Genomic DNA, 16,063 nt, shown 5'->3' with positions numbered 1-16,063 from the left:
TGGTTTAAGAAGAGAGTTTTGAATTTTCAGTTTTCGGATTCGTACTAAATTTCATAAATGTAGGTTGACGGGAAATACCCTTTAGGTTTTGATTACGCTGCGAGTTTCATACAAAATACAAGAAAATTAGCAAGTTGGATACATAAATGCTCGTATCTTTTAATTGCGTTCACTTAGAAGCTTTTTTCTGAGCTTATCACATATCTGAACGTTTAATGTTACTTTCAGCTTGATGCCTCTACGCGATTTCGAGATAAATGATCTTGAGCTTGACAGACGGTTCCGTTATTTCCTATTGAGGTACGGACCCCTAAAAACGAAACGGACAAATGTAACTTTTATTAAAATAAAGTCTATATGAAGCCACTATTTAATAAAGAAACTGTATTTCGTACTTTGTATTTCTACTAACAATATTGCTTAAGAGTTGTGAGATTACTACGTTCGTTACTATCATAAAATACTTATATTTCAATTTTTTAAATGATTGATATAATTAGGATTTGAAATAATTAGGTTGTTGTACCTATACAGTTTTTGAAATAGAAACTATGTTATGCCGAATGTGTTATTTATTTTAAGAAAGAATGATTAGACGCTTACTGTTGTAGTAGTATCGCGGAAACAAAGAAAGAATAGAACATTACCGAGGAAGGTTGAAATTGAATATTAACAATAACAATTGAGTCGGCTATTTTATCTTACAGTATAATAAAGGCGGTCCGCCCAGGTTGTAAGGAGGTCGACAACAGAGATTGACTCAGTGCTTAGATGCAGACGCAGTAGCGCCATGTGCCGTACATCCTTTCAAGTGTTTGGTACTTAGCTTTTGTCACAGTATCTTGTAATTGCTGAGTTCAATAATTAAACGATAAATACACCAACAGAGTGAAGGCGAGCGGAGAGCGGCAGTCGAGTGGCGGCCGCGTCGCGTATCAGACATTCGCGGCAAGTGTTGGACCCAAAGTTCATTCGACATTTTTCTATCGGACGTCGAAGGAATCTCACCGGACTGGTTCCCGCGCAACACTGCGTTAGTGCGCCGCTCTGGTGAACCCTTTCGCTTGTAAATGTGCCGATATTTACATATGCGCGCTCGATCTTGCATCGAACTTTCGATCAGCGCTCGCATCTCCGCTGGTGTGCCGCCTGCGCCTGCGCCGTCGCCGCCGCCCCAGCGCGCTCACCTTCCGCACGACGTGCGATGATCCACGTATGTTAAATAAACAAGTATTTATTAACAATTTTTTACTTATCAATAATTTTATTTTCCTAATAGGAAAGCGTTGATGTGTGTTGTTTTATTAATATAGTTTTGATATTGTGGCACTGTCGACGTATAATAAAGTTTCTACTTGCGTAATATCCAGTTATGATCTGACATGTTCTTATTATGGTGATATAACACCTAAAATATGTGATAATATGGGAAATATATTAATGGGTACAATATACCTACATTAACATATGGCATTTAGAGTAAATATGAAAAAAATATTTCATTAAGAATATAATTAAGGGCAATCTTGCCACAATCGAAAAAAAAACAGTATTAAAATTAACAACTTGTATCTCTTCATTCACTCAAAACAATATCAAATAGAAACGTATAAATTAGGTACTAAGGAAAATTAGCTTCGTAAGCAAGTATTAAAATAGTCTACAGTAACGTGCTGAAACAGTTTCTTTGATCTATCTTAAGTTAACTAGTCTAACCTGTTATGTCTCCACTAACCTAACAACGTCACGAACGCGTCTCGTATATTTAAGTCATAAAATAAATTAGATAACTCTATAGTTCACATATGGCGCTACATATTTACTAAAAATCAATTGCGTAAAATAGTTACGACGAACATGAGTATAAATCCATTTAAATAATTGTAGCCATCAAAACTCTATGGCGACCACCGGACCCGAATCCTAAGGTATATAAAGCTTGACCTAATTGACTTTATATCAAAGACATTTAGAGTAGACATGACATTACAATAACTAATTGGTGCTTATAATTAAACTGCACATTAAAATTTCCTGTAAATATATAATATGTACTCGTATGTGGGAATAAATGTTTATAATACACAAATAAAACAAATACTTGTTAAAGGCTACTCTACAACTTACTGAAGTACTAATAAGGATGTTATTTATATGATTCAAATATCCAGTAAAACAACTGTGTTAGAGTTTACTAAACAATAATAACATAATACTGTATCAGAAACGAAAATAAGTTGGTAATGAATGCTCCAGAACGAGAATCTGGCATACTATGACCAGCCATTTGAAATTATATTATGATCTTGACCTCTGCGGTCTCTAGGATTACTTACTAGAATGCAAAGGTCATCTCGGCTTTATTGTATCATTAATTAAATGCTTAATAGAATAGGAACTGTAGTGGGTAACAGAATTGTCTCGTTTCTCAGTACAGTTTTCATTTATTGAATGAAGAAACAGGAAAATTGTAAGGAAGTGTAATTTGCGTCATTCCCTTTATGCCATATATAATGCATGTGGAACGAGGCAAATGATCACAGATATTATTAAAAAAGGACATATTAAAGTTGCTAATATCCTCAATTATTTGTATACATTACTACATTTGTTGATTTATTATTGTTCTCTATTATAATGATGTTATATGCATTTTGTTACGTCAATTTATTTAAAAAAACGACATGCTTGTAAGTCTGTCTACCACATCCCATATAGTATGATAATTGTTTTGTTATTATATGGTTTGTTATATTAGATTGCAAGCACTGAACGATACATATAGATATATAAGGTTTTTTCTTAAGGTAATCTTTAGATTTGATTTGTTTGGATTAAGATGCACATAGAGATATACAGAGACATGGAAAGCGTTATTGAAAACAGGTTTTTAATTCTTTGTTTGCATATAGTGCTAAAGAAAAATAATACGATTATTAAGTTTATATAAATTTATTAAATTGTCTTTTAAGACAATTTTATAGATATTTTTCTTTAATTATTGTATGTGAGATTGAAAGCCAATACACGAATTTGCCAGTGTATTGATTTATTTAAAAAACTATTTTGTGTTTGCCCTTCTATTTACTAACTATTTAAAAGGGGTTATCTAATTAAGCGCCATCTTCATGTCTTTTCCCACATAGCAGACCACCATCAACAAGATAATTGTAAATCAGTAGTAAGTTAATATAGATTAACACAATGTTTCACAACTAGATGCTGTGTTCTATTGCGCCACTTTAGCGACAAGTATTCAATTTGAATTTGTTGAAGAGGTGGACGTCAGGTAGTCTCATTTAATGAGTTTAAACTCCAATCTATAGTGCCAGTTTAGTTTTCCTTAGCATTAACCGTTGGTCATCTCCATTGGGTACTCAGAGATGGACTCTGACTGATGTTTCACGGTAAAATAAATATTAATTGTCTCTAAGAATCTCCTTAGTTTAGATCTGTGTCCACATGCAAACCCTTTAAAAGAACGGACATGTCCGTCCCTCTAAAGTCGATGTATAAATGATAGATGAGTAAAGAATAGTAAGCACCTATAACGCAAATTTGGGATAGGCCAGACACCCATAAATATTTTATCTGTTTTCCACTATTATAGATGATATATTTGAATTTGATATTTTTTTTATTTCGTCAGGCTAATCAAATAGATGTATTGTTTAAAATTAAAATATTTTTGGAACTTACTTATATTTTAAACTAGCGACCTGCTCGCGGCTTCGCCTGCGTGAACTACTTTATTATTAATTTCTGTCTCCATGAGGTACCTACGTCCTATAAGTGATGTCCATGCAAAATTTGAGACTCCTAGTATTTGTAGTAACGAAGTTTCATACAAACTTTCGACCCCAAAAACAACCCTTTGCAAATTGAAACAACAACAAACAACATTGCAAATTCCCGTCTTAGCGAGCACCTACGTCCTATAAGTAACTCCTATGCAAAATTTGAGATTCCTAGCACTTGTAGTTTCTGAGATTCCGTGATGAGTGAGTGACCTTTCGATTTTATATATATAGATTATGTACAATTCTGATTTATATAAATCCGAGGCAATAAACATGGCCCTAAGTCAGAAGTGTTATAGCAATTTAAATTCCCCCAAAAATATAAGATTAAGAATGTGGTGTGGCTATTGACTTTGCCTATAAAAAAATGAAGATATAAAGGGGTGCCACGTTCTAAACTGTTAAAGCAAATTCCATAAGATTACAATTTTTATTTGTCCGAAATAAACAGTAATCGTCCTTTGCATCGCTTTTAAATGCCTTCTAGGCTATTAAATATTGTTATACACTTTAACTCTTATATAAAAAATATTTTTATATAAAAATTCACATTACACATTATTTTGATTTTACATAGAAACTTTACATAGAGATTTTACATATAGATAAGTCCTCATTTTATATGTTGGGAATGTAGAGCATGAAGGGTTCATTTTTCTGGTTGCTTGTTTTCGATAGGATGTAACTTTTCAATGTCGATATATTTGAATTGTAACCTGTTTTATATTTTTTACATTATTCACGACACTTTATATCTAATAATTAGGTATATTTAAAATTTATAGGATTGGGTAAATGAAGAACAAAAAACAAATACAAAACAGCGACCCAAATGAAATATACAGACTAATAAAAATATGTGTATATACATAATATATGTTTCAAAGTCGCCCACCCACTAGTGTTATGTTCATAGACCTAGGAAAAATGTACCGAGGATTGGTGATCGCCGAAGCATGCTGACACCTTCACGCTGTTCTGATTTCATGCCGCACCGCCCTAAACTAAAATTCTTACCTAGGTACCTTTATACTATTTATACTGAATATATATATATTTAAAATACTCTTCTTCTTCTTCTTGAGGCCTGGTAGAGAATTCGGCGGAAAGTTGGGAGCGGAGTGTTTTAACACTAAGCATGAAGGTGAAATTGTAGTACATTTCATACAAAATGAATGTATACGGGCGTATGCAATCTTACGTTTTTTCAATTTTTATAAGTTGGTAGGTACCTCACGTAGGTAATCCTTATTGTCCTATTTAGCTAATTTTTGATGTTATAACATTAGGTATATTTTTCTCTTCTACGTAATAAACAGTAAAGGTGTAAGCTTATTTTGGACTCGTGATATTATGTTTAGCATAACAAGTTCGTCAAGGTTAAATGTCATTATTATTAGTACAATATGGATAATAGTCTTATCAGACAGTTCAGTTTTTGATCTTAGATATCAGAATATTCCTTAAAACATATTATTTTGAAGGTAAAATACAACTCGTATATCGATAGAGTTTTACTAAACTAAAGAAATAGTATTCTATTAATAAAATACGAGTATAATGAGGAGATTCTATATTAAACCACGTTCTAGTTGATGACAAAGTAAATTAAATGTGCATAGTAAAATAAATAGATAAAATATCATGAACACTTAGGGAAGTAAAGAAACCTGAATAAAAGTAACCTTTTAATAAATCTCACCGATTTTATTCCAATAGAAAGTTATGTACAAAGGTATAGGCCTTTTTTAATATATTAAAATAAACGATTTTCCTTGTTTTAAATTAAAATTTATGGAATTACTTGATATTTAAACACTTAAACTTTGGCTCAAGTCCCTTGAACAAGTAGAACGTGTGAAATAATAACTCATGGTGCTAATTAAACAGTGTCGTGCTCATAGGTACCTCTATCCTGTTGGAGACTGGCAGTTGCGTGGGCGTCTCGTAATTACTGTAATTATTAAAGTATGTCTCGTAAAACGTGTAAGTTTCAAATAATTAATCATTATATGTAAGCTACATACTAAATTATGCAAAAACACTTTTTATTACATATAGTCATTTTTATTTTAAAACAATATGAAAACTTAATTTTGGTTGTTATTGGTGGGGTTTAATAATAAAAATACATTTTTAATGTATTGTTTTTGTTATATAATAGAACGATCCATCCAATATAGTTATATATTTTATATAGTAATAAAGAAAATTTATATATAGGTAATCATATGTTTTTATTTTTTAGTTAAGCGATTTTAAACTTGGTCTCTATCTAACCAGCCTAAGAAACATAAATAAATATAAATACTTTAGCGAACTAATACAATTTGGGAGAGTATTAACGTATTCTATTCTGTATTAAGAGATGTATCTAGCTAGCTATTTCAGTTTTAACATTTATATAGATTTTGACATTATTTAAAGTCATTACCTTTATTACACAAATGACTCCACTAATTTCGATCCGCTAAAATATTATTATTTTATAATTCTTTATTGAATCATTTTATTAAATATTTAAAGCAAATTAATATTGAATAATTTATATATCTTGTCGGAAACTCTAGGTGATTGATACATCAGTAGTATGGCATAATACCAATCAGTTAAGGTATAATCATTAATAAATACGAACCGAGATCAAAATGCATCTTAGTGCAGATCTTGGGAATGCATCGACGACCTTCAATTTGACACGACGAGCTGACATTATTGCGATATGATAGCGATCTCTACGTTTGTAGGCTTCTGCCAATGCAATCGGAACCACTAGATATAAGTTTAATCTTCATCAATGTTAAAAAGACTCTATTCTTACCTGCATAAGGATAGTTCGCTTTCATACTGCAGCACGTTACAGGGAAGTGAAATGTAATCCTAATTGGTGGAAACATGAATCTAACTCTTTCTTTGTAATTCAGATTGCAGTAAAAATTACACGTGTCATATATATGTATGTTTAATTTTTAAGAAAGTTACTTTTTGGACTACGCTGTTACGTTTGGTAATACGTAATTTATAAATATAAAGAATATTATAGGTAAATATAAAAAAAAATAGCATTTTATTACTAACTTCGAGTATTATAGTTTAAAATATTTATGTTAAGGATCTTAAATCGTGTTTTTCATGTACATAGCTTTACATAATATTGTCATCATCTCGAATGACAATTGCGGTTACGGTCCTAATCTTACATTGGAATGTTGAATCAATAGGTAGATAGGTACTTATTGCGTCTAAAAATATTGGCTAGCCGTGTTCCTTTAACGATAGTCATTTAGAATGTTAATATGTAGAGTCACATATATTAGTTAGGTCTATTTAATAGAACGTGCTATAACTACTGAATATTGCAGAAATTTCGAAAAAAAAAAGACACAGTTTTCTATTACGGCGGTAACCTTGTTTTAACAAGGAGTCGACATACCAACGACACAACTATAAGATGCTTGTATTAAATAGTATAATTGATCTCTCTTTTTCTTCATTGGAACTTTTACTGGTCAAAAGTGTGTTCCGTTGAAATGCTACTCCTCCTAGCAAGTTGAATCTACAGCTCTGAAATTGCAGGAACGTTGTGGACGACACAGTGATCCCAACGAAGTAGTTTAGTGACAATTGTAATTATAATTTTTGAGTAAATAGTCAAAATGTGTCCCATAGAGTTAAGATGTGGAACGTTTTGAAATTCACGCACACAGATTGAACTTTAACTAACATAACCCAACGCATGCGGACAAAACAGAAAATTTCGCAAAATTTTCACAAAATCTTGCGCAACACAGCTTAGCACAGCTCCACCCGCCGTGCACACCATGTGACGGATCCTAGTATACTGTAGCTATAAGCTACAGTAAGTAATAATACTTACTAGGCCTAACACTCGATAGGAAGAGAGAAAAATAAGTTTAAATTTTAATCTAAAAGTTTCCCAACGGTTTTTCTCAGAGAATGAGAACTTAAAGAGCGCTCCATCTATCGATTCCGCTATATAATCAAAATCGCATTTGAAATCACTGAAATCGCAGTAAGATATCAATTGCTGTATACATTTTACCCCGTTCCATTAGAACCGGGGAATGTAATCCTGTCAGCGCAGCCCGACGGTCGTTGATCTAATTGAGCATTTGAGCTGTGCGTGCGTGCTAATGGGCTAATTGCGTACATGAGAGAAGAATTGGTGAGTAACGCGAGCGGCAGGACGCGAGTGCTCGTGGGTGGCAGACGGCATGGCTCCGCGGCCATACTTCGTTAATGTCGACCCATTCCATCATTTGTGTTGTTTTCTTGAATGAAAAATAAGTCTTCAAATGTTTGAATTTGAGTATCGATTTAGTTTAATTTGGTTGATACATGTATATTATATTTTATTATGAAAATCTTGGAGCAATTTAAATAATGAATTGATTGTAAAATTAATATTTAAACAACCAATAAGAGTGAGTTGGTAGTGTGTCCAATACCTATAATATTATAAATAATAATATAATATTATATTATAAAGTAACAATACTTATTTTTATTCTTGTAAGAAAATAAGTCAGAAAATAACACCAAAAAATATTTTCTAACTAGTATGATTACTAATTGGAAAAGAAATTTCCCTATAGGTAAATTTCTTTCACTCTTTCTGATATGAAAACAATAATGTCGACTGTGTTAAGTATAAAAACCAGTAAGATTTTAATGTAAGTTAGTTAGTAACATAATAGTTATAGTGTCGTCTTCACTGCTTATATTTAAAATACTTTTGTTTTTTTAAGATAAAAAGAGGAAAGGTCTCCTACGGCGCAGCGGTGGAATCCTTCGGCCAATAAGTAATCTTACAAAAATTTGTAAAAAAAAACAGAATGAAAACAGTAAAAAAGGACAGAACAACATAATTCATATTTTAATTATTTTTGTCCTAATAATACAAATGTGGTATACGGTATATATACGAGTATGTCGATCGAAATCTTTCGAACTGGTGACTGAATGAGTAGCACAGCTACATTGCATATAGCTTCTCGTATCATAAACAGTTTAATCTACAATAATGACACAGCATATCTCTTATAATAAGTATTAAAAATTCGATAACCTCAAGAAAAACTGGTATAAAATTCCGAGCAACTTCTAACTTTCGCTGGCAGCATATAACGGATTGCGAGCGACACGCGCCAAAGAAAAAAGAATAAAAAAAAACAAGAACAACAGTTCGTTATTTGCGCGTAACGGCTCCGGTAGCTCGCGAACGATAAGCCATCTCAGTAATTTTAATTTAATGAAGGCAGCTTTATGACAACTTAACGAGGTTTTATTTGAAAACTTAAGTTTGTGCGAATACTTTCTCTTCTTATTACCACAGAATATAAAGCTCTTAAGAAAAATCTCATATATTATAAATGGTTTAAAAAATATATTAAATGTGTTTGTTTCCTATAATGACTAAATTGATAAGAAAATTGCATATAATATACATAGAAATTATGATGTAGAGCTTATGCTTTATTTGTGACTATTATAATATTTACGAACTTTATGAAAGATATAATAAAATATAAAATAATATATGAAATCCAATCAGCTGGGAAATTGATGCAGAGAGAGAGAGAGAGAGTTTTTCATCTTTTCGTAACTATATATGTATGCTGTGTATGCAGAACAATTCATAAAGTATAAACCGATGTCCATTTATTTGGTATGAATTGAAACTTTATTTTCTTATAGGTATATAAAATAAATATTTTTCAAATATTCTATAAGTCCACACTTATCATACTTTCGTTATCATATTAAGAATCTACATTACCATAGTACAAAAAACTAAAAAATTTAATTTCTTAGGGAAATTACAATGCGATACGATGCTTGGTTTCCAAAGCAAATAATCAAAAGTAAAAAAAAAATACTATATGCATAGAAACGATACTCTATTATTTTGAGAGATTCACCGAACTTGGAGAATTTAGAAAGACGTCACTTAGCAATCATACGTTAATTACTACCTGAAGCTTCAATCTAATATGTTAATGGTCCAAATCCAAATAAAAATGGTCACTATGTTGTACACTATGAAGGAACTCTATAAAAATTACTTAATTTTTCTTTTCTTGCTCTTAACAGACATCTTGTAGCCGGTCGTATTTTATTATTCCTGCTTCCATATAGATCACATTCTTATAGCCCGGTTACAAAATTCATTAGTTACTATCTTTTTAGACTCAAAATTAGTAGAGACAAAAATTTATGAAGTAGGTTAAGTTAAGTTAAGAAGTGGGTTATGTTTTAGATCATTTTGTGAGTCAGTCAATTATAAAACGTTATTTAGACGTCAATTTCCTTAACAAGTATTTCTCTACCATTTATATTATTTGTACCAAATTTCAATTTGAATGTAAAATTCTGAGTCCTTCATTTTAATTATTGCAATGGCATTATATTGTCTAATATAGATATTTATTATGTGAAAAGCAAATTTATACTTAATTCTATTTCATTTGATATATCACTTTCAACGTTTGAATAAGTTTTTTTAAAAAAATATCTTTTTATTTGTACTCATATATAAGAAATCGGACAAAAATATGAAAAAAATATGAAGATATGAAGAAAATATGAAGTTGATACCTATTAGTTAATTTAATAACAATTTTATTATGAATGGATTGTATCTGATAAAGAGCTATAATATTTATTTAAGTCTCGAGCTCTACAAAAAACAAATGTTAAACTAATATATATACTTAACAATTAATTTGATGTTTTCTTTTTATGAAAAGGTAAAAACTTGATTCGACATTTTTTATTGAAATTCAAATTAATTTAGTGTATCAATAATCTATTCAAAATGCTAATTGCAGCTGTCATTAATAAAGATATTACTATCAAAACATGTTGTAGTAAAAATGTAATAGATTTTTTTTCATATTTAATTTTTTTCTTTCATGAAAAAAAGATTATTTATATCTATCTGTATCTATATCTTTATGGTATTCAGGCACGTGCATTGGTTGTAATCTAAATAAAATCTCACGACACCTGCGAAGCTCCATATCATTGTTAACACACATTCATCGCTCAGCCGCGCACTTCCCATGTAAGAAACAATTTTTCACCGCCATATTTACTTTCATATCCATAATCTTAATTGTTCTATTTGTTATTTAAACATCTGGTGTGCAGGAAATAGATTAAAACATTTAAGTCCATTTACTGAACGTGAAAAATTTGCAACAAAAGTATTAAATTCGACGGAAATACTTTGTTTTCTTTGATAACATTACTTTTGTATTCTCTTATCGATCAGTGTAGTTGGTGACTAATGTTATTTTTTTTAAATATGCTACAGTCGTGACAGTCAACGATGGAAGAATTGAACGTATATAGGTTAGAGATTATTTAAAAACTCTATAAAATACAGTAAAAGGTAATCCAAAAACTGTCATATAATTAAATTAAATATTGATACAGATATAGCAATCATATTTTATATATATGTAACATATTTTACAAAATCTAATGTACCTAGTATAATACCAATATTTAGTTAACAAATCTCTATAATTAATTTTAAATTATGGAGGGTTAAATATCCTCTCTCGGTGAGGGTATGTTTTAACGTTTTTTATTTAACGGCGGGAATTTCTCGGAAAAATCAAGAAATGGTCCACCATCTCGCTCACCCTTCCCCCACTCAAGATGAGTTCGCCATATAGTCTAGCCTGCTTATAATTACGACTATTTACTTAAACAACGCTCAGTGATTCTGAGGCGCCTTATGTGACATAAATACGCGTCAAAAGCTTAGTGTTGTGTGACAGATAGACAGTGATAAGTGGTACGACTCGCGTTTTGAGAACCTATTTGGGATATTATATTTTTAAAAAATTAGGTAAGAATTATAAAATTAAATAAACAAAAAATTCTTAAAATATTTTTTTAGGAACTTTGAATATTTTTGTAACATAAAAATATCAATTATTTTAAGAAATTAAAAATAGTTACGTTTATTATGACAGCGTTTTTTCTCGTTTCTCTCGTTATATGTAATTTTTTTTTACGAAATTTGATAGCGAGAAATTTTTTGGAAAAATAGTAATTATTTTTTTCCATAACCTAATTAGTTAAATTAAGGTTTAATAGAGCTATTTTTCATGCTAGAGTTTATTTGGTACAATGAGGTTATATTTAATAATTATTTTTATATCTTTTAAGCTTCCAAAAATGTAGTTATTTAATTAAAGTTAGTTCGAATATAATATTAATTGTTGTAAAATATTCAATATTGTAATAAATATTTCTGAACATGAAAATATTTACAAATACTAAAACTGTATAAACATGTTAATTTTCTTGGAAACATTAAATATTGTAGCGCAATGTGTGGGTATTTACGAGCTGATATCATTGAATGTGAAATTGATAAAGTAGAAAGTGGCCTTGCGATAAACTCTCATTAACAACATAATAAATTGTTTTCATTTCATGTAATTTTGTTGAAAAAATCTTAAATTTTCGTCAACATGTTAGTCGACTTATATGAGGCAAGGTATCAGTAGGCAGTAGGTGCGGTGGATAGCCGAGGGGTAGGTGGGTAGGGGCGCGATGGTAGTGGGTGGCGGGGTGTGGCGGGGCGGGGCGCGGCAGGGCCGGCCTGCCGACGCCGCCGCGTCTGGAGCGGCCTCTCATTCCCGCCGCGAGCCCGGCGCTGTTCGCACGTCATGCGTGTACTCGCTCCGCCCGCACACGCACGTCGCGCGCGCCGCAGCTCCCGCGCGCAACCACGCGCCAGTGATGTGCCCCGCGCGCTCCGTCGTCATGTGCCTACGGTTCGGTCGTGAACGAGTGCGGTTCCATTTATTCCCGAAGCGTTGACTGTACGCGCTTTCTGCTCGAGCCAAAGCAGATATCACGGATTGCGGATTTTGTGTAACCATCGCCGTTGGATGCGTTAAAATTTCGGGTGAGTGAGAGAGCCGAGCGAGCGTGCGGCTGGTTTGACCGCATTATTTTCGAAATACGTACGCCGTGATCCGGTCGACCGTGCTAGAGTCATCAAAACACTATAAAAACAAATACATATTCGATACCGTCTCTACAATATAAATATAATTAGATTTTGTTGTAAACATTTAAGTTTTTTACTTATTCTGTTGACAGTAACTTTTCATTTCTAATAATAAACTTAAATTCCTAGCAATTTCCCCATATTCGAATGTGAAAATGTGAATTCATTAGAAATAATTAAATCCGAAAAATTATTAATTTTATATCGATATCTCGTTGAAGTCTTTTACTCAAGACAACTATTGTACAGCTTAAAGTAAAATTTTGTAATGGAACCAAAAGCTTTCTTATGAATCAGTTGACTGACACTTTTTTAATATTAATGTACAAAACAATGCTATGAATGCTGCATAAGTTCTGTTTATAAAGAAAAAAAACATGATATATAGTTATAATAAAGATACCAATACGATTTTTGAGTTAAAATAATATTATAAATATGTACCAGCTGATTTTACAAAGCAAAGTTTCTTGCATACGTAATAACAACCAATATCATTTGCATTTTCTTAGAATCATTATTATGAATATAAATGGTCAAATTAATTCAAATATCACATTTTCTATGAATATCATATGCACCTACTTAGAAGTGGTCACGACGAGCTATAAAACTTGAAAAGCGAACAACGTTCATGTATTTAGTTATATTAGAATAAGTCTCCTTTGAAATTGGAAAAACGGAAATATATGTTTTTTTTTTCTTTTAATAATATTATTATTTCCATAGATGGAAATAAAATTATGTTAATAATAAATAAAGAAATGTATGTTATTTATGGATTAAACATAAACATTGTTTAGCATTTTAAAGCTAGCTACATTTATGAAACCAGTAGGAAGGTAGGTAGCAGCTATTATAGTGTCACAAACAAGACTTGTTGGTAAATAAACAAATTATGCAGAAGCTGTAGGTATCAAAGGTTATGTCGAATACTTACCTATTTATCATCCGCTTTATTGAGGTTATAACTTACGTTTCTTGTACGAATCACACAAATAAAACAAGTACGTTTTTAGCATATTAAGCAATTGTCGTTTTACATAAACTATAGGAGTATAGGCACACTATTACATGCTTACTGATATAAACCAAATTGAAATAGAAACACTTTTATAGAATTATAATGATGATTCACATTATTAATTATTCTTTGATTGATAATGAGATAATATTTGCTGGCGATTATGATAAGCTTTACTTCGCTCTATAAAATAATTTTATCAAATTTGTTATATTTAGTTTATGTGAAACTATTTTATTACTTAACGTAGGCCTTATGTCGCCTAAATATCGTCTCTGTTTATTCACTTCCAGTTTTTATCATATAAGGATTTATTATGTCATAGTGTAGTTAATTGCCTTATATGGTTAGCTATACGCTTAGCAAGGAAAACACATTGTTACGTGATGTAATACAACAGGTTGTCACCATCTTATTTTTATCAATCGTCGTTAGAATTCCTAATACATATACGCATTTTTAAATTCATTTGATAAAAAACAGAAGACAACGTAAATGAAATTATACTAAGAACTTTTACACAGTAATAAAATTAAGTTATTTATAATTACTTAGAACGAAATGTGGAATGGTCTCGCAGCGGAAATTACATTGTGATGGTTTATTTATTAGGAATAATGAGAAATAAGATAAACCGACTACCGCTCCCGAACAATACTGACCGTTGTTTAGCGTTGACTGTTGACGAATAGCCATAGATTAGTTATTCAATGTCATTCATCTTTAAGATTAAGATTATATTAGAAAAAAATATCTTAATAATTTATTTTTTATTTTTTTGTGCAGGTGGGCCGAGGAGAATTATGCGTGGGGCGTGCGCGTGCGCGGTGGTGTGCGCGTTGGTGGCGCTTTGCGCAGCCACAGGGTTGGACGAGGCGACGCGCGCCGCCGCCGAAAAGCAGCTGCTGGCGCTGCTGGGCCTGCCGCGCCGGCCGCCGCCGCGCCAGCGCCCACCACCCCCCGTGCCTCGCGCTATGCGCTTGCTCTACGACGAGCGAAACGCCTTTCCCGCTGCGGCCGCAAATACGGCGCGCTCCTTCTACCACATTCCCACCGACCTCGATGGACGCTTTCCTGGTGAACATCGCTTCCGCCTGTACTTCAATATAAGTGCCGTACCGTCTGATGAAATCGCAAAAGGTGCGGATATTACTTTCCAAAGGGCTTTGGGAACTACTGGAAAACAAAGGTTAATGATCTATGACGTTGTAAGACCCGGTCGAAAAGGTCATAGTGAACCAATTTTGAGGCTTATTGACTCGTTACCACTTCGACCGGGCGAAGGCATTATTACTGCGGATGCTCTGGATGCCGCGAGAAGATGGCTCAAGGAGCCGAAGCAAAATCATGGACTTCTAGTTCGAGTTATTGAAGAGGGAGCTGGAAGCAACGCTAAGTTTCCACATGTGCGTGTAAGGAGAAGGGCGACAGAAGCAGAAGAAGAATGGCGGACGTTCCAACCTTTGCTTATGTTATATACAGAAGACGAGCGAGCGAGGGTTGCCAGAGAGCGTGGCGAGACACTGCTCACGCGTAACAAGCGCGCCGCGCAACGAAGAGGACACCGGGCTCATAGGCGCAAGGAGGCCCGCGAGATATGCCAACGTAGACCGTTGTTTGTCGACTTCGCGGACGTGGGCTGGAGCGACTGGATCGTAGCCCCACAGGGATACGAAGCGTACTACTGCCAAGGCGACTGCCCGTTCCCTTTGGCAGATCACCTTAATGGCACGAACCATGCCATCGTACAAACTCTGGTCAACTCAGTGAACCCCGCGGCAGTGCCTAAAGCGTGCTGCGTTCCTACGCAACTTTCCTCTATATCTATGTTATATATGGACGAAGTGAACAATGTGGTGCTTAAAAACTATCAGGACATGATGGTAGTGGGCTGTGGATGCCGATGACGAAGGCGCGGTGCCTCGTGCGGACCTAGTGATAAGTCGTGGACCCAGTGTACATATAGGAGTGGCCTCGAAAATTGTAAATAACCTCTTTGTATATATACTCGTGTAATTATTATTTTATTGAAAGGACAATGTAATAAAAGATATGAATACTAAACATGTATGATTACTTAATACTCCACATTTTCTCAGAATCTATATTATTTTTATATATCAAAATAAAAAAAAAGGGTAATATCTAAACGTAAAAAAAAATATTTTCAGTCGAAGAGCT

General features: G+C 32.9%; 1 protein-coding gene across 3 annotated transcripts; it reads left to right on the top strand.

The window, feature by feature from the left end:
* The first annotated feature begins 746 nt into the window (after nt 1–746).
* dpp (decapentaplegic morphogen) lies at nt 747–15,946 on the top strand. Of its 3 annotated transcripts, none has more exons than XM_085202707.1 (2): nt 747–1,213; nt 14,669–15,946. In XM_085202707.1, the coding sequence occupies exon 2, from the start codon at nt 14,686–14,688 to the stop codon at nt 15,787–15,789; it is 1,104 nt and encodes a 367-aa protein (XP_085058833.1). In that variant the 5' UTR covers nt 747–1,213; nt 14,669–14,685; the 3' UTR covers nt 15,790–15,946. The 3 variants fall into 3 exon arrangements, with proteins under 3 accessions (XP_085058833.1, XP_085058834.1, XP_085058832.1); XM_085202708.1 differs by lacking the exon at nt 747–1,213 and adding an exon at nt 11,538–11,682; XM_085202706.1 differs by lacking the exon at nt 747–1,213 and adding an exon at nt 12,490–12,753.
* The last annotated feature ends 117 nt before the right edge of the window (nt 15,947–16,063 follow it).

Source organism: Heliconius melpomene, chromosome 19 (genome assembly GCF_056956725.1).
Source record: "Heliconius melpomene rosina isolate 202511_hmr_F chromosome 19, ASM5695672v1, whole genome shotgun sequence".
Lineage (NCBI taxonomy): Eukaryota > Metazoa > Arthropoda > Insecta > Lepidoptera > Nymphalidae > Heliconius > Heliconius melpomene.
Note: the sequence above shows the minus strand (reverse complement) of the source record. Positions and strands in the feature narration are given on the sequence as shown.

Excerpts from the sequence above, each read along its gene's own strand:
- dpp (XM_085202707.1), top strand. The coding sequence starts at position 14,686 with ATGCGTGGGGCGTGCGCGTGCGCGGTGGTGTGCGCGTTGGTGGCGCTT.